Source organism: Myxocyprinus asiaticus, chromosome 11 (assembly GCF_019703515.2).
Source record: "Myxocyprinus asiaticus isolate MX2 ecotype Aquarium Trade chromosome 11, UBuf_Myxa_2, whole genome shotgun sequence".
NCBI lineage: Eukaryota > Metazoa > Chordata > Actinopteri > Cypriniformes > Catostomidae > Myxocyprinus > Myxocyprinus asiaticus.
This window is the reverse complement of record NC_059354.1, coordinates 8,081,597-8,107,588: the sequence shown is the minus strand read 5'-3', so window position 1 is coordinate 8,107,588 and position 25,992 is coordinate 8,081,597. Positions and strand designations below refer to the sequence as shown.

Sequence of the window (25,992 nt, the reverse complement as noted above, 5' to 3'; positions counted from 1 at the left end):
GAAAATGGCCAGTATCCAGACCTTCATATCTTCTGTAGCTCGCATAACACCATACCATAAGGTCTGAAAACCAAATGTCACCCTGTGGTAAATTACATGTCCGAGGGGCTTAAGTGCTGTTTATAGACTAGAATCTTTTCAGACCGTAGCAGCAACTGAAAGCCTGATAACTTTCAGAAAAGGGCTGGGCGGTATGGCGGTATAAAAAGTGCTACAATGGAAATGTGTCAAAAAAGATTTTGCTATACCATTTATACCGTGCTATCAGTTGGCATGACTGCTTTACATTTTTACATGTAAGAACGACAAAGAAACTTGCTGTAATGTCTAGTGGTTTGTGGTTACCAATCAATGATGCAACAGTCCATATTAATATAAGGTACAACTGATGTGCCATCATAGGTGTGAGTATAACGTAGTGCTGGGTATAAAATATTGATTTTCCAATGAATTACAATCATCATTTGAACGATCTCTATATTCATTCTTAAATCCCAAGATCAATATTTTACTCTATGCAGCAACCCTCTCTAATGCAATTAATCACTCACACAAGCAACCAAATGTTGCGCTATGCGACTACAAATGTCTGTGATTAGCCACTAATGTGAATGACAAATGTTTACTCTTTAAAATTAGATGTTTTCCTATTAAGTCAATAAGCACACTGGAATGTTTGGGCATACAAATATGGCAGTGCAGTGGCTTCAATGTTATGAAGTCATCAGCAATCCAGGGGGCGCATTACAGAAAGATCCTTACTTTAGAATCCTATCTTATGTGCTTATGTCATTTAGGACAAAATCTATTACAGAATAACATTTCCTAAGTGCATTATCTTATCTTTACTAGAGATAAGACACGATTTTGTAAAATAAGATAAGAATCCTAAATCAAGTTATGATTTGCTTCTGTTATATGAATTTGTGAAAAATCCTAACTTAACTGATCAGATCTCAAGTTAAGACTTAAGATAGGAAGTTTTCTGTAATACGCCCCCAGTTCTATATTATAGATCAGTAGCTCAACCCATAGGGATCGGAAACGCATCGAGAGCTTGTGTCAGGAAATCTTTATTGATACCCAGCCCTAGTGTAATGGCTGCCAACCATTGCATGCTTTTTCATTAAATATTTTTGCTAATTACATTATGCTTTCAGCTTCCAACAAGAGTTTAGTACTCTCAGCTCAATTTAATAGATTTGAATATGTTTAAAACTATGTTCCCTTAAATCAGCTCAGAAAATGCAGAAAAAGTCTGCAGATTCCAACTGGGCCTAGTTATGAATAATTGTATCTTTTGCTTCCATCAAGTTTCCAATAAAATCAAATAAAAGGACCCACTTTATATTAGGTAGCATTAACTACTATGTACTTAACCATTTGATACAATGTACTTATTATGTACATGCATGTTGTTGCATTGTAAATTAAATTTAAACTACTTACATTTAATTCTATTTGTAGTTACACTGTTAATATTACTCCTAACCCAACCCTTACCCCAAAATCTAACTCTAACCTCTAATCCTAACCCTAACCGTAACCTTACTCCTAAACCTACCCGTACCTCAAACTCAGTAACAGCAAATGTGGGAATTTTGCAGAACAACATGTAGTTACACAGTAAATACATAGTAATTTTATAATAATTATAATTATAATTTTCTTTATTTATCACACATTATACATTTGCACATATATAGTGAAATTCTTCTTTTTCACATATCCCAGCTAGGCTGGGGTCAGAGTGCAGGGTCAGCCATGATACGGCGCCCCTGGAGCAGATAGGGTCAAGGGCCTTGCTCAAGGGCCCAACAGTGGCATCTTGGCGGTGCTAGGGCTTGAACCCCCGACCTTCTGATCAGTAACCCAGAGCCTTAACCGCTGAGCTACCACTGCCCCCCATGTTGTATGTGTTTAATGTTAGTACATAGTAGTTAAGGCCACCTAATATAAAGTGTGACCAAATAAACAAATGAGATGTAGTCTTTCATTTTTAAGATATTTTATTCACTTTGTTATTTAATAAAAGGCATTATAACATATCATTTTTTTTTTTTGTTGAAGTTCCAGAAAAAATAACTACACTGTGATGCGAACCATTATATGAAATACATGAATTACTCATAACTCCCACTCCTTCTACAAAGGCTGTTAGAGCTCTCCATGGAAACGTTATACTGCTTTAAACCACACCCCAAGGCACACATAAAATGGCTAACAGTGGCACGATACTGATTTGATGTGACATTAAAGATCATATTCCTTGGTAAACTTCACATGGAAGTTAATTTTCAGTCTGTGAGCGGGGCTTATGGGTGAAGGGTGTGTGGTATACATCTGCAGCATCTGTACAGAGAGGTTAATTGAAAAATAAATCTGTTTTGCCTCAGGTGAGCTGTGGGTAATGAATCATTGGTGTTTTATGTGAGTTAGTGCGGATGGTGGAATGTGTTTTATCAAAGGTGCGAGTCACAACTCATATCTGCAGGGAGTTTGCATGCAGCTTTCTTTCAGAGAGGACCGGATGTCTATGGTGGGCTAGAGTGAGTATATAACCTTGACTCACAGGTCTTGCGAAAGGGTTAAAGGACAGAATGTTCATTACAAGCCCTGAAGCCCTGCCAAAACAAACACATTGTGGATCACGTAGTAAACTGACCAATTAACAGATTTCAGCTCTGAAAAACCAAACTGCTCCCTGATTTAGCATTCTAAATTCATACAGGTGCCAAAATATTAGTGAAAATGTTAAAGTGCATATTATAGCACCACCTATGGTCAGATGGGTGTGTGTGTTCGCACCTGAGTATGGGTAGAGGAAGAAAATCAGTGTAAATACAATAAGGTCAGAGTCAAAAATTAAAGGGCAGTTCAATGCAAAAAGTGAAAGGTAAAAGGTGATGTGCAATTTCTGAAAGTACAGCCTTGTACCTTTTTGTTTCAAATTGAATGTGGTAATTTGATTCAATCTCGGAGCTGGTTGGCTTGGTTCAAGGCTTAGAATTCTATACTGAAGTTTTTTTAAATGTCTATAGAAAAAATGAATGGGAAATTACTTTCAGAACCAAGGCCTCTAACTCTATTTCAAAAGTAGAAGACAGACTTTGAAATATTATTTCTATTTAAACAAAAATTCTGTTGTGAATACATATTTTTGCTAGCCACATTTCACAGATAGTCCACATTACGATTCATTGTTCTAAGGAAGACAGCCCCAATATAAACATCCTAGTAAAAGAGCTTTGCCCAGGTTTGGCAGAAATACTACAGATTGAAAGGCACTTTGGATTGGAGTATGGAGGTGAAATGAGCTCAGACTCACATTATAGATCGCTGTAAGTGTTTATACTCTGCTAAAAGTCATCTTTACAGGGCATAGCAAGGGCAGTAGAATTGTTGGTTATTCAAAATCTACCACAGTTTGCTCTTGTTTTCCCTTCCTTTTCCTTTCCATTTCTCCTTTACTGTCCAAACACAAGCCCACTGCATATGCCACAAACTGCTCTTTCAAAATGCAGTGAGCACTTAGTGTCTAGAATGGTAAACTGATCCTCAAAATGTATGGATACTACTTATATCAATGACATCCCTGTTGAAAAAATAGCTGGTTACCAGCATATGTTGTGATTTTTGGAACACCAGCATCCCAAGCTGTGGACCAGCAAAACTTTTTGACTAGCTTAACCATCAAGACTTCCTAGGGTAACCACTATTACTAGAAAAACCACACTGGGGGTGTGTTTCCCATACATCAACGTAACTCACTTCTTAACCACCATCATACGATGCATCGTTGGAGAAATTAACTAGCTTGTCACAACTGTTTCCCGAAACCCTAGTAACTATGTCGCACATACATCTTTGAACCACGTTGGTTCAACAACATAGAACTGTCATTAATGATGTTACACAGGGGGTGGAGTAACAACTTCCGTGAATATTAAAGTATAAAAGCTAATTTACACGTACACTAGAAAGCCGTTCAATGCGAAAAAGCTGCTGAAGACAGGAAAGTGGCATGCACTGTTTAATGCGACAGATAAATACGCTGCAACAGTGGGATTTCCCTCTACATCAGACTTTGGGGTTCCCCCGACACACTTGAGCACATGTGCACTCTTCAAAAACATATAAACGGCACTTATGCGTTAACATAACAGAAACTGTGTGATGAAGCGCATTTTCTTAACAGTCTTTAATCCCTTAAACTGTGTTTGCATGACGTTTCAGAATGGCACTTTCTGCAAAACCCCGGAATAAGTCTTTTTCTTAAATGCACGTTAACGTGGTCAAAGTGTTGATAGAATGAAAGATATACAGTATAAGGAATGAAAGATATAGAAGTCTCAGTGAAGTCAAATGATGTCCAAAGAGCAAACTAACAGGACACTATGCTGCTAACCACAGGTGCTGCAGTTCCAACCACACAACTGTGCAATGCTATTTGTGAATATTCGTTGGAACTACGGTTTCGGGAAACACCAAATCGTTGAACTGCATTTACTGCACATATATATACTATATACAGTATATATATATATATATATATATATATATATATATATATATATATATATATATATATATATATATATATATATATATACAGTACTGGAAAAAATTAAGAGATCACTGCATAATGATCAGTTTCTCTGGATTTACTATTTATAGGTATGTGTTTGAGTAAAATGAACATTTTTGTTTTATTCTATAAAGTACTGACAACGTTTCTCCCAAATTCCAAATAAAAATATTGTCATTTAGAGCATTTATTTGCAGAAAATGACAACTGGTCAAAATAATTAAATAATTATTAAATAATTTTCCTTGCTGTACCGAAACCATACTGAACCGTGACACCAAAACTGAGTTGAAATGAATTTGAAATGAATTTTGTGTACCGTTGCAGCCCTAGTATATATATATATATATATATATATATATATATATATATATATTAACAATTAATAATTATTAGCAATTATTAATAAGTTGTGATTAATAAATAATCATCTGATCGCAATTATTGTGCACTTCAAATTCTAATTTACTTTTTAACATTTAAAGGTAATTTGAAGCGAATATATAAATGCCGTAAACGGAATGTTTGTGTCCCTCATTCAACTAAACTCTCACTGAGCAACACTGCAGACCGCATCCAGAGCAGCTCCTACAATGCGATGGACCACTTCTGAAGTGCTGTGATGCATGCACCATCTGCGGAGGTTCGAGCCAAACTCCCGCAAAAACATAAACAAGGATTTTGATAGTAAACGCAAAGCGCTTAGGTTTCACTTTATTTTAATGTTCCCTTAATGGCAAATGACAGCCCTACACATGACATAACACAACTCTAAGTATTACCAAATAAACACACTTACCTCTGCTAACATGTATGGCTGGACCTCTACTAATGTGTATTTGATTCCCAAGGTATTCCCAAAGAAAAACGAAGCACTTGAGCAACATCAGCCTCATACTGTGATTCAAACACTGTGGGCCTCATCACTGGACAAAACCGTTTTGTGTGCTTCATCTGAAAAGTGCTGACTTTGGGATAAAAACTTTCTATCTAGCTATTATCCATCCAAAGCTCTGAGCCTGTTGCATTATCATGCTCTCTGTTCTAGCATGATGTCAGAGCATGCTCATTCTTGCATTTATATGCAAAAACAAGCAGGGAACTGACCACACTTATTATTTTAATACAAGTTCCCTCAACATAGCAGCGCAGACCACAAACCTTATGCGACCCGTTTGATTTCTACAGAGAAATTTCTAGATAAAGCACTATGGAGGAGGTCAAAACTCTCAAACAACTAGACAGCAACAACATTATAAACAGCACTGTGGAGGAAAAGAGACAACATAAAGGTTTTTAAAAGTACACATCATCACCCTTAAAAAAAAAAAAAAAAATCTTCGTTTGATTTCAAATAGCATCTTAAAGTAAAAAAATATATGTGTCAAGTTCAAAAGGTTCCACATGATTAGATGATAAAAACTAACTCGTATCAAATGTAAACATGAAATGCAATTAACTAATTATGTTCTACATTAATTAATTGCAATTATGTAATAAACCAACTTCAAGCATGTGGATGACCATCAGGGATGCACCGATCCGATACCTGGATCGATATCGGCTCCGATACTGACGTTTTTAAACGGATCGGGTATCGGTCCGACAAGCCCGATCCAAATCCGATACTGTGTGTTAGTCATGTTCTTTACTGTCAAGCTCCAAAAATGACATAAGATCCATAAAAACACAATTAAAGCAGTTCATATGACTCGTGCATTTTATTCAAAGCCACTTGAAGACATGCGATAGCTCTGTGAATCACAAAAGGCTGTGTTAAATATATAGTATCCGCAACGCCAGTGAATGGTGTTGCTCTGTTCACACAAACTCACGCACAGGCTGGTGATGCACTCGCGACTATTTTTAGCCTTCACAGTGGTGTGCAATATTTGAGCGCTACTTATGAACAACATCTCAGAAGTAGATGCTCAATAGTTCGGTTCACTTATAATATGCATTTAGAATGGCATCAGGGGTGCATTTCACCAGAATTTGAATAAGAAGTGAATAAAACTACTGTGAACTTGCCTACAAACAGACACATACAGGACTTCCTGGAGAGTTCAGAGGTCAATAATAATATTAATAACAATGTATTATTATTATTGTCATCATTAGTATTTGTTTACAATTTATAACAATATTTAAGTTGAATGGGTTCCAAAAAATAACTGTGTGAATGAAAAGTGGACTGATCTTACAACTAAATTGAACAAAAAAAGAGATCTGAATCTTTTAAAGTCCAGATACAAGTTGAATCATTTTTGGGGGAAAAAGGAAAGAAAAACAGGCAAAAATAAAACACTAGTTTCTTTTCTACTGAAGACTTGAAGACTGGAATTACTGTTAATTTTGCTGCTACTTTATCCAGTATACTAGTTAATAATAAAGTGTTTCTTAATAAGCTATACATTTACATTGAAATAATGTGTAGTTAGAGGTTTGTGCTTCTTTACATATTAAAGAGTACTCCCAATTAGTTCCACACAATAATGTACAGATATTCTAAACTGATTATGCAAAATAACAACATTGGTATCAGCTTGGGATCAGTATCGGCCGATACTGAGATTTCCAATATCGGAATCGGAAGAGAAAAAGTGCTATCGGTGCATCCCTAATGACCATATACGTCAGCCACCACCGAAGACTCTTTAATTTATATCTAAATTTTTTATGTATTCTAGATGACATTTTTGTTAATTATCGCGGCATACTGAATTACCGCATACCGGCACATCGAGTTCAATGTTATTTAATGATAGTTCATAATGGATTAACTAATGTTAACGTATAGCCTATAACTTTTAATGTTACACATAGAATATGTAGGAATTAACATTAATCATGATTACTAACTGCTGTAAAAAATACTGTTCATTGTTAGTTCATGTTAACTATTATGCTAACTGTTAACGTTAAATTAAAAACTGTCACTTAGTGTCATGTCAATAAACTCAAACGTTTTCAGTTCAAAGCAGAACACATCCAAACTCTTCCTAGAAAAGCCACCAATGATGTAGGAACATATTACACATCACAGAATGAATTCCTCTGCTCGATTACTTGTGGTTGGCCTCAAGGAAAAAGTCTCTCCATAAACCATCCTCAAACTAAAATAGCCTTATGAAAACACAGACTACAGTAGCAGTAAAAGAGAGGATGATCCGTTTTAATGCTCCTGTGAAATGTTCCAAAGACTAAGTGCTTATCGGGGCTACATCATCACCTCAACAAATGCACAACTGACTGCATCATTACAACACAATGACACTGTACAGCTGTACGACAACCAGACGATCACTCAGCACACTTGATCCAGAGCCACAGATCATCTGTAACCTCAACTACAATCATTAGCTTCACTCGGGGCCAAGAAAATGGCTGACATCACTGCAAGAATCTCATTTTACCACAGAGTAAAACACCACACAACTTTCAAAGAAGAAAAGATCAAATAAATACAACTCATCTGTCCATCCTCTTAAATAGGCCTATACTTGGAGTATGCAGTATGGTCAAAGTACAACATTTTACCAACACAAAAAGATTGAAACAGTTGAATATACCACACCTGTTTTGAGTTGCTGTGCCTTTATACTCAAAGAATACTCTTGTGACTGGGATGAAACATGACAATAGCACAGCACACAGAGTGTAATATAATGAATATCTGACACACCTGGCATTAGTGATTCACAAAGCAAGTAAAGACCTCAATACTGTATGGTAATTCAGCCAGAAAATTTGGTCATGATTTATTCACCCTGGTGTTATTACAATCTCACATGACTTTAATAATATAATATAATATTTGAAATAATATTCTGTCAGCAAATACAGTTATTTTGATAAATAGGTAAATGATGTGACACTAAATTTTTTGTCCAAATTAAATGATTCAAAAATACATTCTAACAAAACAGGGACTTGAATACACCTCTGCCATGATAAGCATGTTTTCAATTACTGAGATCAAAGTCATTTTTTCTGGGGTTTAAAGTCAAAAATGTTATGTGTGGTTTAACCGTCCAGAGACAGTAAAAAAAGCTCACAAGCTTATTTGAGCGCGTGTTCTGTGACTTCTTTTACATTGAAATGTACAATTAATCAAATACAAATTGTGATATGTCCTAGTCTGATTATTAAACCACAAAATGAATGCAGTTTAATTAAATAAATATACAGTGTACATGTACTGCTCTCTGCAAAGTGAATGTGAAGCTGTTCTCATGCTGAAAACAATCCCATTTTATGAGTATCACATGCTGTGCTTATTGTAGCAGATGACAGAAGAGAGCGCACATACACTGTTACGTGAGCAGCACCTGCAGACAATATATTTATATAATTAAATCGCAGCATTTTGCACTTCAGTAATCACACTGGGTCATATAAACAACATCTTATCCAGAAGTGTGAAACTACCGTCAAAAACACTGAACCAGAAACGCCTTGACGTCAAAATAAAGGTTTGTTTCAAAATAAAAGCTTGACGCTTGAAATTTAAGAAATTGCAGCATAAATATAATACTAGTGTGTACTAAAAAGTATTTTATTGTTATAATTATTATTCTGTTTAACATATATCTCACAAGCAAGAGTGCTGTTGTACTGAATAGAAGTTTTCATTTATACTGTGATCCACTGTTGTGCAGCACTTTATTTGACAAAAATAAGACAAATGTTGTGTTTAAGATTATGTTTTGAGGATCTTTACTAAAGTACTTAATTTGATAACAAATTGCAATGGTATGTTAAAAAGTAATCATTCTATTTTCATTTGATTAAAGTTTGGATCCATTTGATTAAACACAATGTTGATGATGAAATTGAATTAAACTTTAAAACATGGAATTCAGAAAAAAATGAAAACTTGGAATTTGGGGGGAAAAAAACTTGAAGCAATGTTTACTTGATTGAGAAATACTTGAAGGAAACATGCGTTTGTTTTAATGTATTATTTACTTTGAAATTAAAGGAGTGTGTTCAATTGCATATTACATATTTTTTTCTGTGGTATTGAAATTGATATTGAGAAATGTGACATTTTACTGGTATCGGTACCACTACTGAACTTTTTGTACCGTGACAACACTACTGTGGAGTATTTCAGTAGTTGTGTCACGAGGAGAGAGATGGAGAGAGGCCAAAAGGAGGACTAAGACTGTTCTGGTTTAGACAGAGGGGAACCTGAAGACACTTCTGCTTATCAGTCGGATTTTATGAAGTCATGATAATGTGTGTGCAATGTTTTTCAAACTAATTAAGTCCATCTGTGACATATAACAAGGACAAAGACTTTTAATTAACTTTTCGCTATCTCTGAGAGATAATTATGAATGTGGATCTGACCTTGCCTGTCTATATATAGCAAGAAATAACGTTTCATCAGAGAAGCACTGCCAATCAAAAGTTTGGACACACTTGACTGAACTTATGTTTCTCATGATCTTAAAAACATTCCGATGTAAATGCTTAATGCTTCATTTTTTTAGACAACAAATTGTGCCTCTATGATTTCTATACAATAGTAAACTTTCAACTTGCCCAGTTTTTAAATTTTTTATTTAGATGAGTTGGAGTGGATCGTAAAGGAAAATCAGCCAACTCATAGCAAAGAAAAATCCCAATCAGACCATTAATAGTTTCTCCTAGACAGCAATGACATTAAAGGAATAGTTCACCCAAAAATGAAAATTTGCTGATAATTTACCATCCAAGATGTATCTGAGTTTCTTTCTTCATCAGAACAGAATTTAAGATTTTTAGGATTTTATTTCAGGCCTCCTCCTCTAAACAATGCAAGTGAATGTACTCCATTTTTTGACAGTCCAAAATGCATATTTAGTGTGCATCAAAATAATCCACACGACTCCAGTTGACAAATAAAGTTCTTCTGAACCCAAACGATTGATTATTTTTAGAACCGAAACAATACTTATATACTTTTTAACTACAAATGTTCACTTCCGTACATCTTTGCGCTCGTGAGAGGGATGATGTAAGCTTGTTGGTAAGGTCACGCGTCACGTGGAGGAGGAGTCAGGAAGCACTTTTGATCACGTGGACTGGGAGATGTTCTGGTCCGCCTCTGATGATGACATCGAAGTCTATGCAGATTCTGTAACGTGATTCATCAGGAAGTGCATAGAAGACGTAGTGCCGACCAAAACAATACGGATCTACCCGAACCAGAAACCGTGGGTCAACGGCGATGTCCATGCAGCTCTTGATGTGCTGACCTCCGCTTTTAATTCCGGGAACACTGAGGAGTATAAACATGCCAGTTATACTCTCCGCAAAACAATCAAAGCAGCCAAACACCAATACAAAAACAAAGTGGAAGCACAGTTCAACACCACTGACGCGAGAAGTATGTGGCAGGAATTAACATAATCACAGACTTCAGAGCAACTAATCACTCCACTGTGAACACCACCGCCTCTCTTCCGGACAAGCTAAATACATTTTACGCTAGTTTCGAGGAAAACAACATCTCCTCCACGGAGAGAACTCCCGTGCCTGACACAGCAGAGGTTAGTTCACTTACTGTTTCTGTAGCGGATGTAATCCGATCTCTCAAACGGGTGAATATTCACAAAGCTGCGGGTCCAGACGGCATTCCGGGCTGCTCTCTCAGAGCAGAGTGTTTTAACGGACATTTTCAATCTCTCCCTCTCCCTGTCTGTTTTTCCTACATGCTTTAAGACATCCACCATTGTGCCCATACAAAAACAGTAAAAGATAACTTGCCTAAATGACTAGCGCCCTGTTGCCCTAACTCCCATCATCAGCAAGTGCTTTAAAAAGCTTATCAGAGACCACATCTGCTCTGTGCTGCCTGCCTCACTGGACCCACTACAGTTTGCTTACAGAAGCAACTGCTCCACTGATGATGCCATTGCATCTACACTACACACTGCTCTCTCCCACCTGGAAAAAAGGAACACTTATGTGAGAATGCTGTTTGTAGACTACAGCTCAGCATTCAACACCATAGTGCCCTCCAAGCTTGAAGAGAAACTCCGGGCTCTGGGCTTAAACAGCTCGCTGTGCAGCTGGTTCCTGGACTTCCTGTCAAGCAGACGCCAGGTGGATAGAATGGGCAGTGACATCTCCTCATCATTGGTCCTCAACACTGGAGCCCCGCAGGGCTGTGTTCTCAGCCCACTCTTGTATTCCCTGTACACACATGACTGTGTGGCAACACACAGCTCCAATGCTATCATTAAGTTTGCTGATGATATGACGGTGGTAGGTCTGATCACTGACAATGATGAAACAGCCTACAGAGAGGAGGTACACACTCTGACACACTGGTGTCAGGAGCACAACCTCTCCCTCAATGTCAGTAAGACAAAGGAGCTTGTGGTGGACTTCAGAAGAAAAGACAGAGAACACAGTCCCATCACCATCAATGGAGCACCAGTGGAGAAAGTCAGCAGCTTCAAATTCCTGGGTGTCCACATCACTGAGGAACTCACATGGTCTGTCCACACTGAGGCCGTTGTGAAGAAGGCTCATCAGCGCCTCTTCTTCCTGAGATGGCTGAGGAAGTTTGGAATGAACCGCCACATCCTCACACAGTTCTACACCTGCACTGTAGAGAGCATCCTGACTGGCTGCATCTCTGCCTGGTATGGCAACAGCACAGCCCACAACCGCAAAGCACTGCAAAGGGTGGTGCGAACTGCCAGACACATCATCGGAGGTGAACTTCCCTCCCTCCAGGACATATATACCAGGCGGTGTGTGATCTCACGATCAATATACATCAGCACTGCACTTTATTATTCTTACACTGGACTGTCATAAATTATATTCTCTCTTAACAACACACTGGCAACTGACTATCAACCGACAGCCTGAATGTCAATACAACCAGTGTACAACCTTACTGCACATTTATATATATTATTTTTATTGTATAATGTGTATTCTATATTGTGTGTATTGTATACAGTACATTGTATGTTATTATTTGTATATTGTGTTGTGTGTAATCATGTGTATATTAGATGTGTAAATTGTTTATTGTAAATTGGTATATGTCTTATCACCGTCATGACTGCTATGTTGCTCGGAACTGCACCAAAGACTTTCACTCACTGTTGCACTTGTGTATATGGTTGTGTGACAATAAATGTGATTTGATTTGATTTAGTGTAGTTCCAGTTGCTACATTAACATTATATGATTTAATGATACATACAGAAGTGAACTAAAATATACAGGCACCAAAATGACATCTCGTAATGCTGGAAACATGGTCTGGCAACCACAGACAGTTTTTTTTTTTTTTTTTTTTTACATGGGAAGTGTCCATGTGAACTCCTTCAGTGCTGTTTAAAAAGCATCCCAGGATTGATTGTGAGAATGATCAGAATGTGCAGAGCTGGATTGTACAGAGTGAAATATATAAAATAGCATTGATCTGTTTAACATATTTGATTTATTAGTTGCCATATTTATTTCCATTTGTGTTATTTCAAAGTTATTCTACAATGTGGAAAATAATAATACAGAATGAGTGTGTCCAAACTTTTGACTGAAAGTGTAAATATAGCTTAGTCAGTCAATTTACCGAAAATTCATTTTCTCTGCACTAGTTTTGGTTTTACACAAAGTAACGCAAAATCACTCTTTATATCAAACTTATAATTTTAATTCTCAAAAGCAAAATATAACAGAGCACTTTATATGCTGCATTATATTCAGTGTGCACTGATCTAATCCGTTCATTAAACAACAACAACCGATGGCATTTGGTCCTGAAGGGTTTCCTCTCTAGGCTGTCAAGGCATGGACGTCAGCCATGATTACTAGATCTATTTACACAGTCACACATGGCATGCAGCCAGAAATCTTGTTAGCAAATCAACAACAGCAACACACACTCACTCATGTGGTCAGTCCTGTTTCTCAACACAAGTTCAATTTGACAGGAAACAAAAAATGAAAGCTACACTGAAGCATTTATACTTTTAGACTAAGCATGGCAATAATGGCAATTCAGCAACTACATAGAAAAGTTTGTAATTTAAAGGTGAAGTGTGTAGTTTATGTACCACTAACATCAACATATGAAATTATACCTGTTTTCAGTTAGGTTTCCTGAACACTCCTCCTGTCTGCTACTGGTCAAACATAGAGCTGGATATTGATACAGATTTCCTGATTCCCAAGCTCTCGATTCAATTACGATTTTGATTCGACTATGTTTTATTAAACTCTCATTTATCTTTCCGGACACTATTGGTTAGGTTTAGGGTAACGTTTTAGGTTAGGTTTTAAAACCTCCATCTAAACTTCCCCTTATAAATCTCATCTGATTACAACCTCAATTCCCTCGGTTTTGGCACCCCCCGCTGGACATTTCATTTTAAAATTGCAGCCAAATATGTAATGAAGCACATAATTTCAGTTTACTATAAATTCTCCTCCCTGCCAGTAGGTGGCAGTACGCACAAAGAATGCGAGTCGCCAGAAACAAAAGAACAATGTGAAAGTGAAAGTGGAGATTTATAGTAAAAAAGGACTTATATATTGATCCGTTTCTCACCCACACAGATCACATCGCTTCGGAAGACACATAATTAACCACTGGAGTCATACAGATTACTTTTATGCTGACTTTATGTGCCTTTTAGAGTTTTAAAGTTCTTGTCACCATTCACTTGCATTGTTCACAGAAGAAAGAAGGTCATATGCATCTCGGATGGCACAAGGGTGAGTAAATCATGAGAGAACTTTCATTTTTGGTGGAACTATCCCTTTAACCTTGCATTGCAGCTCTATCAGTACTCAAAATACCACAGTATGGTAGTATTCTTATATGAGGTACGAATATTAGACTCCGCCCCCTGCCGACCTCGCATTCCCGGGATTCCTGCGTTTACTCACAAATACACTCCACTCACCTTCATACTGTCTAATACTCGCTCCCTGACTGAGAAAAGTGCGCAATAGACGGAAAGTAAAATCAAGTATACAGTACTGAGGCTCGAGGTAAAGGTGTGCGTGCTGCCTGAGGCAGTCACAGGAGACAGATTAACCTAGGATCCTCCTCCGCATGCATGTATTCCCCTCTCCAACAGTAAAAAATTCAACTTTTCCTGTCAGAAAAGCCGCAGTTAATGCTCGTATTTCTTTCGCCAACCTCCTCTCTTGACCCGCAGCCAGCCTTTAAACTTGAAGCGTTCAGCCAAACCGTATTTTCAGGCTAAATAATTAAAAGAACTCGCTCTCGTTACCTTTCAGGAGACTCTTTAAATCTATCCGGTGCGCTTAAAGTGTCGGAGCTCATCGATTCGAGGTATTCTCCACTTTCGGAGTTCGCTCGTTAGTTCCGCGGATCCTTGTCCATACTCCTGCTGGAGGATACTCTCATTCCGCGTGCAGCACACTGAGCTCTGGAGAAGCTTCGGACGCATGACGTCAGCGCACTCTGGAATTGAAGACCCGCACGCCATTGGCCCACAGAGGGTAGAGCAGGCGCGTGATTGGTCGGTTGTATTGTTGAATTGGCCAGTAGGAGAGGAGGAAATAGTTTCCGTGGTTACACAGCGTACACAAGAACAGTTTTTGCAACAAGGACATTATAAAGGTAACAGATTGTTTTATTGCGATTCTGTTCTGTTCATATTTTAGTCATATCAATATTAGTTCATAGCTAAAGCGTCTAAATATTTACAAATTTTACGTAGAGAGATATGTTGTTATTATAATGTTATTACACCTACATTGTAAACAAAACAGACACCAAAGAAAGAAAAAGAGCAAAAGCCTGAATGATGTAATCAATTTTCTATCTTCCGTGTTGTTTAAAGGGCTTGAGTTTGAACACATCTACAGTGATACACACATAATTGCATTATTCTGCATCTGAATGCTCACAAAGGTTAATAAGGGTTATAGTTAATGTTTTGTAATTTGAGTGTTTTTGCATTGAATGTAATGTTGTCATGGCAATGCTTCCAAAACACGTAGTTGGCTAGCTGAAGTGAAAAAATACAACCATTACTTCTAATAATGGTTGCAGCTAATAATATGTATCATTAATATGTGCCATCTCTCATTGGGAAGAGCTTTATTCCTCTTTATTCAACACACACACACACACACACACACACACACACACACACACATACACACACACACACACACACACACACACACACACACACACACACACTCATGTTGGTGCAGCTATCATTATGAGGACTCTCCATAGACATGAAGATTTTTATACAGTATGAACTATAGATTCTATCCTCTAACCTAACCCTATCCCTAAATCTAACCCTCACAGAAAACTTTCTGCATTTTTACATTTTCAATAAAACATCGTTTAGTATGTTTTTTAAGCTATTTGAATTATGGGAACACTAGAAATGTCCTCATAAACCACTTTCATAGCATAATACCCTTGTAATTACCAATTTGTAACCTAAAAAAAAGTCCTCGTAAACCACTTAAACCTGCCCACACTCACACACACACACACACACACACACACACACACACAGCCACTCATCTGAACTGAATTATTATCTCTGTACAGTACAGAGGCAGAAATCTGTTGTGCAATAGGGAGAGAGAGAAGAGGAGAAATAAAGTTAGAGAGAATGGCATCATATCTCATCCTTCATGGCTGATGGTAATCAAACTAAACTGAAGACATCATTAATCCTCCCATAGCCTTTATTTACACTGTTTCACTTCATTAAATTGATGGCCAGAAGAAAAGACATTTGATGTCTGTTTGTGACTGTGATGCTGTAAACTCCTACCTATTTTAAAGTAATTTAGCCAGGACAAATTGAACTGCCTCTGTTTATTACTATTACAATTGTATGATACATTTTGTACAGCTGCAATTCTCACGAAACCGGTCAAGAAAATGTCCTGGTCCTATTTTACTCTAAAATCAAAAGAAACAAATACAAATATTGTAATACATATAGAAAAAGAAGCCTATTTTTAGGGACATTATGATTTTTTACATTGTGAAATTACTTTCAAGACATTTATGCACATTTTACCCCCATATTTATATTAGTAAATTAAGTATGTTTACAGCACTTTCTTGAAACTGCCTTTCATTTTTTTAAATCACTGCATCTTTGTTTTTACTTCAATTCATTATATTGAATGCAATTTTTACTTGAATTAAACCAGTTAATTTAAATGTTACCAAATCAACAATGGGTAGCTCTTAATTTTACATTGCCTTTTACACATATTATAAGTTACTATTTTTATAAATAGTAATAACAATATGTAATTATTATTGTAATAATTACACAATACATACATGTAGTTAATTAGTAGCTATTACTGAGTACACTGTAAAAAGTTGTAAGTTGTAACATTGTAACATGTACTATTGTTACCTTAAGGAGCTAATTCTATTTTATCAAACCCTTAAAATAAGTTTTGTTGGTGTTACCTAATGTGGTCAGGTTTATTTAGACATGTTAAATAATATTTTTGTTTAATGCCCTGTTTGGGCTACTGGAAAATACCCGGCTGAAAAGCCATCGCTGGGCAGTACGCGGTCAGAGCCAAAGCTTCGGATTTAGACCAATTAACACTGTATCCTGAGAACTTAGAAAAGGAATTAATAATTCTGTGGAGACAAGGCATAGATCTAATGGGGTCGGAGACAAATAATAAAATATCATCTGTGTAAAGCAAAAGCTTATGCGCCATACCTCCCGCCACCACCCCTGAAAATCATCCTCCTTTCTTATCGCTGGCCCATTCGACTGCTACATGAGTGCAACAAATGACTCAATCACTCCAATGTCCTGCAAGAAATACTCCACAAATCAAACTCTAACCAATAGGGGGCATAAGCACAAAAAACGTGCAGATTCATCCACAACACTGTCCCAAAAGAGTGTTACTGCACAAAACAAACTCCAGCCGCTAGGCGGAACCAGCACAAAAAGAAACAAAATAGGCGCCCAGTTTCCTCAGACGGTCAAGTGAATGTTCAGTGAATCAGGCCCACTTGGCAGCAATGTGAGTACCACAAAATAACTTACTCCATTGACTTTATGAAGGACATGGCTTGCTGGGGATATGTAAATATTTTGCGGCCATCCTTAGCATCTATTCTCAATTTGGCCGGGAACATCATTGTAAAAGCGACCTTCCGTTGATGTAAGAGTTTCTTGCATCCCTTGAATCGATCACGTTTCTCTCTTGTCGAATTCGCAAAGTCTGGGAACAAGAAAATGTTGTGGCTCTTCCAAGAAAGCCTTCCTTTACTCCTCACCTTGCGTAACACGAGATCTTTATTGGATGGTCTCAGAAATTTGGCCAGAATTGATCAGGGCCTGTCTCCCTCAGCAGATCGCCGAGCCGGTACTCTGTGAGCTCGCTCGATTTCCAGTTTATGGCCTGTTATGTCGAGCAGACTTGGAAAGAGCCCGTCCAGGAATTCCACCATATTCTGACCCTCTGCTCCCTCAGGAATTCCAACAATTTGGACATTATTCCGCCAGTTTCGGTTCTCCCAATCTTCCAGCTTCTCTCAGATGCACTCCAAATCCGCCTTGTTTGCTAGTGGATTAGCAGCTAATTCCCTCTCCGATGACTTCAGATAATCGATCCAATTCTCAACATCCGCCAATCTTGTAACCATCTCAGTGAATTTCATCTCCATGGCCTTGATCGATCGACGTATTACAGCAAGCTCCTCCAAGTCAGCAACAACCTTCATCAGCATTGCCAACATGTTCATCAATTGTCGCCGAATTTCCTTCACCTCACCGGCTAAATCGACTCCCGGGCTTGCGGCCTGCTGCTCGGGGGCTTCAGCTTGAGCACGTAAGTGTCTTTTAATGTCTCCCTAGCCTGAGGATTTTGAATTCTTTGACATATTGTCTTCCTAGAACACTTAAGATTCAGGGTGTATCAAATCTCACCGGTTTATGACACAAAAAGTATTAAAAATAGCAAAGTGCGCAGAGCTCGCCATTCACACGTCCGAACCTCGCATGGTGCCACACGATTCCGAATATTAATTTTTAATGAGATTTAAATTATGTCAGTTGTCAGCAGTTTTTAGTGTTTGAACTATAATGTAAAACCCCAATTCTGAAAGTTGTGAGCATATGGAAAATGTTAATAAAAACAAAAAGGAGTGATTTGTAAATTCAATTTACTCTGTGTTATTTTGAAAGCACCACAACAACAAATTATTTGAGGTTTTAATTTTTAAATACTTATATCTACTCATTTCATTTCAAATTAGATTAAAATCAAGAAATTCATGATAATAAAATTATGTATTCTAAAGGAAATGTGTATACTCAGGCCATTTATTACTTATATTTTTAAATAAATTCATTAGAAGATTTTAAAATGCATGCTCTATACTTGGAAGCACATGCAACTTAACCTGTCCTCAGCAAGAGGTGACAATGGTAAACTACCAAACAAGTGCAACAAATTTATAAATATAAATAAATCTAAATATCAAATGAAAGGTAGGAATCTGTAAGATATCTAACAACATATAAAGTAAACTTTAAATTATTTTTTTCTTACAAAAACTGCATATCAAAGTTGTTTCCTCACTTTGCGTCAACTCTTTTATAAATATATTATTTTATAATCCTGAATAAATAAGACAATGTCTTGGTCAGATATAACTCTGAGGACCCCTTTCCCACTTCCTGTTCATGGTGGATGCAACAGTAGGACACGTGGTCTGGTAAGTTACCAGACCACGTGTCCTACTGTTGCAAACAATGTCTCTGCGGTCACAGCTTCAACATGTCAACACTGTCATTCACATTGTGATCATTTCTGTTATAATTGTGTGATAAATTTGTGCATTTTAGTTTAGGTTACAGAGGCAGCTTCAACTGAGGAAAAAACTAAATATCTCCAGAGTACAACACATAGTTAAGATGGAAAAATATCCAATTTTGTCAATTCCATCAGAATTTTCAGAATAGTGTGAAAACAAAAATAAAAAACTATAGAATGTATTTTACCACTTAACTCTTTTACTGAACACCATCATTAGAAACAGTAATTAAAGACTTTACACTCTTGTGAAGCATGCTTTTTAGTGTGTCTGATGGAGTTGACACAAATCAGAGTAGATATAAGTTATGAAGTGAATAAATGTCAATGTTCAGAAAAAGCGTTTTTTATAAAAACCTGTTCCCTTACATGGTTCATTTGCTGAGACCTTTGTCTACAAATATCCATTTCAAATGAATATTGTATTTAAAAAAAATTATTATGCAGGTCAACTGTGCAATTATATGGGGCCTTATTGTGCACTTTTTAATGCACAACACATTCTCAACTGGAGACAGTTTAGGACTGCAGTCAGGCCAGTCTAGCACCAGCACTCTCTACGCAGCCATACACTTGTAATCTGGGCAGGATGTAAATCCGGTCAGTATATATAAAACATCAAATAATGTGTTGTAGTGCTTTCCATATAGCACAGGGTGAATAGAATTTACAAATCAATTATTTTTGTTTTTATTTGCATTTTCCATACTGTCCCCACTTTTCAGAATTGTGGTTGTAAATGAATGCATTTTAACTCTACATTCCACTAGAGAGAGAAAAAAAAAGCTTGGTGTAAATTTTCTGTTGGAGCGATCAAAGTGACTAACACACACACACACACAAACACACACAAAAAATCACTTTTTCACATAACACGCTGGCCTCTTCATTTCAGCCTCTGCATATAATCCTGCCACTTTACATGTTACATGCTTGGAATATAATGTTTAAATTCATGGGAATACTTGAGTCTGCATCATATTTACATGTTTTCCTGTTGAATTATTCACAGATGAGTGGCAGAGATTTCCGTGCTTTCATCACGAGCCGCTGCTCTGAAGAAACAGGTAGGGCAGGGCAACTCTGTTCACACTTTCACATTTGATATAGGAAAATGTTCTATAAGAGTCTCACAGTTACATCGACTGGCACTCTCGTATCACTGTGAGTTAATGTTGAGCTGCAAAATGATTTCAGTGCTGGAATAAAGTGTGTTTCTGACTGACTGCTGCCTGACAAACACATGTTTACTCAAACTGTCTTTAAGGAGATTTAGAGAATCACACAGTTCAGTGCTGTTTGCTCACATGCATATAATAAAGACAAATTATTTTTGGGTTGAAAATCAACAATTAATTGCATAACAGCACAATTGCATATTATTTGCGGAATAATATATTAATTTCAGAGTTGGGGGTTTCTTCAACTTCTGGCAGTTTCATGTCCCAAGGATTGATTTTTATTAATACTGACAGATTTCAACCTTTCCTCATATGAAGGGCACATCAACACTGACTTTGAAACTTTATATCAGGTCTTTATGATATATTTTTCAAATTTTCAAATGCCTTTTTTGTATAGATTTGACTGTTTTAGCCTTGTCCCAGAGACAGACTTTCAATATTAAACAATAAAAATCCTTTTAAATCCATAAAACCCATATAAAAAAACAACAAATTATTGCATGTTTAAAACTATAATGATCTAAATCAAGAGTGAAGTAAGCATAAATCAGTTCAGTATTTATGGAATGAAAATTATTTCTATAAATTTTTCATAAATTATGATGAAATGTTGTGTCAACCACACAAAACAATTTTGCCCCTATTAATTTTTAAAAAATGTGTGTACTTGTTAACCAAGTCAACAAAAGCGTCAGTGAAGAGCATGCTTGAGATGAAATATGAGACAAGAGATGTTTGAAGAAAACAAAGAAAAGACAAGGTGAACATCACAAAAAGATAATTTTTGTTGGCCGTCATTTCCAATCAAAAAGTGTGAACATATTATTTTATTGTGTGTATTTAGTAGACATAAAATGTAAGCTATTAAATAAACCTCAGAAACACAAAATAGTCAGCCATTTTATTTAAAACATTTTAAACATGTCATTTCCATCAGCATCATAGCACAGAATTCTACTAAACACAATACAGAATTTAAATGTGCTGGGAATGACACTGTGGGAATTTACATGACTTTCAGAAAAAATGACTTAAATCTACTGCATGTACATACAGTGTTGGACATTGCTAGTAGACAGATTAAATAAACTAGTAAGTGTGAAAGAGTGTGAAAAATCCTCAACAGGATTTTACTTTCTAGACATTCACGAAGCTGAAAGTGCCAGAAAGTTGAAGAAACCCAATTACCTACAATTAAAATTTTAGCTAAGGAAAGTGTGTAGTTTAGATGCTGTAACAATTTCTTTAAATTACATTTTATTGTCTTTATTGAATGGGTCTGCAGTTTGACAAAATAATTTCTTTAAATTAATAGGCCAAAAGCTGCATGCAAAAACAATTGGCAAAATACTGTTTGAAATAGTTTAGATGGATTATAGCATGCTACACTTCAGGACATGTTGGCTTCTCAAAAATGTTTGATGTCTAATACAGATTCAAAAATGATATTATTTATGACTTATTTAACAGCGATCATTCACGTCACTTTCTAGGGGCATTTGTCAGTGATTCGATAATTGTGTCATCTTTGGTATGCAAAGGCCTTTAGTGTTGCTCTCTGACTGTTATGTGCACAAACTATGAGGGTGTTTCTTCAACTTTTAACATTGTGAATTTCTAGAAAGTAAATAGTTTATTTAATGTTTCTACTAACAATATCCAACAGTATATCCACATGCATCACAGGAAAAGTCATGAAAATTCTCACCACAGTGTCATTTCCAGCACATCTCAAATTCTGTGTTGTGTGTAATAGAATTCTGTGCTGGAAATGACACTGATGGAAATCACATTTAAATTATTATTATTTTTTTTTATACAATTGCTCTTTTGTCTCACTAAGTCTAATTCCATGTAATGTATCCAAAACACACACAATTAAATAATATTTTTAAAATTTTGGCATAATTTGGGTTTGGAACAAGGGTAAAACAGCAAAATATTTAGATAAAAGGCATTTGAAAAGTAAAATTAAATAAATAATGAAGGCCTGGTAAAAAAGTTTCCAATTCAGTTTTAACCTTCATGTAACAAAAAGTAAAAAGTTGAAATATGTTTGTTCGAAGAAAAAAAACAAAAAAAACCCTGAGACATGTAGTTGCCCAAAGCTGAAGAAACACCTATTAATGCAAATACAATTATCAATTATGTAAAAAAAAATTACTTATGTACTGACAATATTAATTGAAATTAACATGTTAATTAAATAATTACACAAGTACTGTACATATTTATTGCATGAATTTGTACAATTACATATGGGCTGAACCACAATAGACAATAATAACTGATATCCTTGTTGCTGTTCTGCTGCAGTCCATTATACACAGCTGTTTAATTATCATTAACTTGTTGCATGGATTACATAATTATTTAAAAAAGTTTAATTTTTTGTGTGCTCAGTGGTCTAACAACACTCGTCAATGTCGTTTGAGACGGCCAATAAAATCAAAGAAGGCAGCAGTTCAGATCTATTAGATCTATTTTACGATAGAGTAACACTATTAACAATTAGGTAATTAACTAACAATTAGGTTCCATTTGTTAACATTAGTTAACAACAGTAGTTAACATGAACTAACAATTAGCAATACTTTTACAGCAGTTAGTTCATAACATGTTCATTTCAACATATACTAATATATTTTAAAATCAAAAGTTGTACTTGTTAACATTAGTTAATACACTATGAACTAACATGAACTAACAATAAACAAAGATGTTAACAAATGTTAACAAAGATTTACAAATGCTGCAAAAAATTGTTAATTGTTTGTTCATGATACCTAATGCTGTTTTTTGTACAGGACACGCTTCGTATTGTCATTCGTAATTTGTAAATGAGAAAAACAAAGAACTGAGCAGTTTTCAGCATCAGAGTTGCAAATGAATGAAATGAAAGTAGTCATGAAGTAACCTTTTAGAAAATGTATTTGACATTGTATTAGAAAATGACAAATAAAACTAAAAGTAGGAGCGTTATCACCCTCAGATAAGAACAAGAACGTGGTAAGACTTGTGGCTTTGACTTCATTGTGTTTTTGGGTTGTGTCCTTTTTTTAAAAAAAATTTTTATGAAAACATTTGCAAATAGGTCTACTTTACAAAAAAAATTATTTTCTAACCATTTTCTTTAATTCTGACTTTTGTCTCTTAAGACAAAATCTCTTAAACTGGCTCTACACTAGCAGACTCAGAACAACTCGAATTGGGTGGGGGGTGTCACACTTAATGACTGTTTTCACTAATCTTGCACTCCTAGTCAGTGAGCCTGTCACATTACAGATACAAAGGGAAGGGGGGCCTGGGTAGCTCAGCGAGTACTGACACTGACTACCACCCCTGGAGTCGCGAGTTCGAATCCAGGGTGTGCTGAGTGACTCCAGCCTGGTCTCCTAAGCAACCAAATTGGCCTGGTTGCTAGGGAGGGTAGAGTCACATGGGGTAACCTCCTCGTGGTCACGATTAGTGATTCTCGCTCTCAATGGGGCGTGTGGTGAGTTGTGCGTGGATCTCGGAGAGTAGTATGAGTCTCCACATGCCGTGAGTCTCTGCAGTGTCATGCACAGCGAGTCATGTGATAAGATGCGTGGATTGACTGTCTCAGAAGCGGAGGCAACTGAGTCTTGTCCTCCACCACCCGAATTGAGGTGAGTAACCGCGCCACCACGAGGACCTAGTAAGTAGTGGGAATTGGGCATTCAAAATTGGGGAGAAAAGGGGATACAAATAAAAAATACATTAAAAAAAATCAGCTAGTGTAGAGCCAGCTTTAATTGTCTTCTTCAAAAGAGACCAGGGTTCATGAACTGCAACCATTTTATTTTGGGCATGTCCTTGAAAGCTCTGTGCTCAGAAAGGGTGCAGTTAAAGGAGTAGTTTACCTAAAAATGTATATTCTTTTATTCCAAACCCTATGTAATATGCTGTTATTAGTTTTATTTTTTTCTTGTTCGAAGCAAAGAATATGTGAAGTGTGGGCTTCATTGGTCCCCAATGTTCAAGACATGGTTACGGCCTTGAATTGCATAATTATAATTATAAGCTTTGTCTGCATTCTAATAATTACCTATCCATTTTATGTTTTTGAATGACCTAGAAAAGTTGACTTGGAGAACACAAGTGGATCTGGGCAGCTCAAAGTGTAAACTGACCCAATATGAGCAACTGCAGGCCATGCTGGAGGCCAAACGTCTCTCTTCTCAGCGAAGTGAACAGAAGGTAAGGAGCATGCCAGAGATTGCAGAAACTAACAAGAGAGGCTTTTAAAGGGACAGTTCACCCAAAAATAAAAATGATCTCATCATTTACTCACCCTCATTCCATACCTGATGTGTGTGACATTCTTTCGTCTGCTGAACACAAATGAAGATTTTTTTTAAAGAATATCTCAGCTCTGTAGGTCCATACAATGCATGTGAATGGTGGCCAGAACTTTGAAGCTCAAAAAAGCATGTAAAGGCATCATAAAAGTAATCCATATGACTCCAGTGTTTTAATCCATATCTTCTGAAGCGATACGAAACGTGTGGGTGAGAAACAGATCAATATTTAAGTCATTTTTTTAACCATAAATCTCTACTTTCACTTTTACTTCCACATTCTACTTCTTTAGTTTTTTCCGATTAAATTTTTTGATTGATTCAACCATTAAATATGAATAGCAGAACACACATATACAGAATCAATATACATGCCCCACCCGACCCCCAACAACACCCCAGTGGTCACACAACCATAGACACACAACAAAAATAAATAAATTAATTAATTAATAAAAAAAATAACACACATAAATACAATCACACACATAAAACCCCTACACCTCTCTCTCCACTGTCCCTCCCCGAGAGCCCTCCAAAAAAGACAGATATCTGCCCCACTTCTTCACAAACATGTCTAGACTCCCCAGTCTTCTGGATACCCCCTCCTCAAGAGCTGCCACTCTGGCCATCTCTGAACACCACTCCTGAAACGGGGGCGCTCCAGCCGACTTCCAACTCCTCAAAGTGATCTGTCTGGCAATCATAACACTAGTTAGGACCCAGTTTTTCATGTGCTTATTCTCCAAATTAATGACTGCCCCATCTCCCAAGATACAGAGTCTGGGGCAAAATAAAATTTGAGAGGCCAAAACCTCACACATAAAACTCTGAATCCTCATCCAAAATTCTTGTATCTTAACACATCCCCAAAAGACATGGTTTGTGTCTCCATCTTCTGATTGACATCACCAGCAGGTGGGTGTGTCTTTAAGACCAAGCCTATGCAGTCTAGAGGGGGTCCAATAGACTCTATGTAAAATCTTAAATTGCATGAGGCGAACCTTTGCGTCTCTGGATGCAGATTTGACATTTTTTAGAATCCCAGCCCACTCTTCCTCCTCCA

The 25,992-nt window shown here is 36.7% G+C and overlaps 2 protein-coding genes across 2 annotated transcripts in view; one reads left to right on the top strand and one right to left on the bottom strand.

Moving 5' to 3' along the window:
* Positions 1-14,990, bottom strand: part of LOC127447747 (plakophilin-4-like) — a 118,552-nt gene extending 103,562 nt beyond the window's left edge. Inside the window, exon 1 of the mRNA XM_051709784.1 lies at positions 14,848-14,990. The gene's annotated coding sequence lies outside the window, so the exon portion shown is untranslated. The remainder of the gene's footprint in view (positions 1-14,847) is intronic.
* Positions 14,991-19,605: 4,615 nt separating this feature from the next.
* The window catches only part of LOC127448133 (coiled-coil domain-containing protein 148-like), a 69,829-nt gene continuing 63,442 nt past the window's right edge, over positions 19,606-25,992 (top strand). Inside the window, exons 1-2 of the mRNA XM_051710446.1 lie at positions 19,606-20,487; positions 24,704-24,825. Coding sequence (XP_051566406.1) covers positions 20,343-20,487; positions 24,704-24,825 — 267 coding nt within the window. The 5' untranslated portion in view covers positions 19,606-20,342. The remainder of the gene's footprint in view (positions 20,488-24,703; positions 24,826-25,992) is intronic.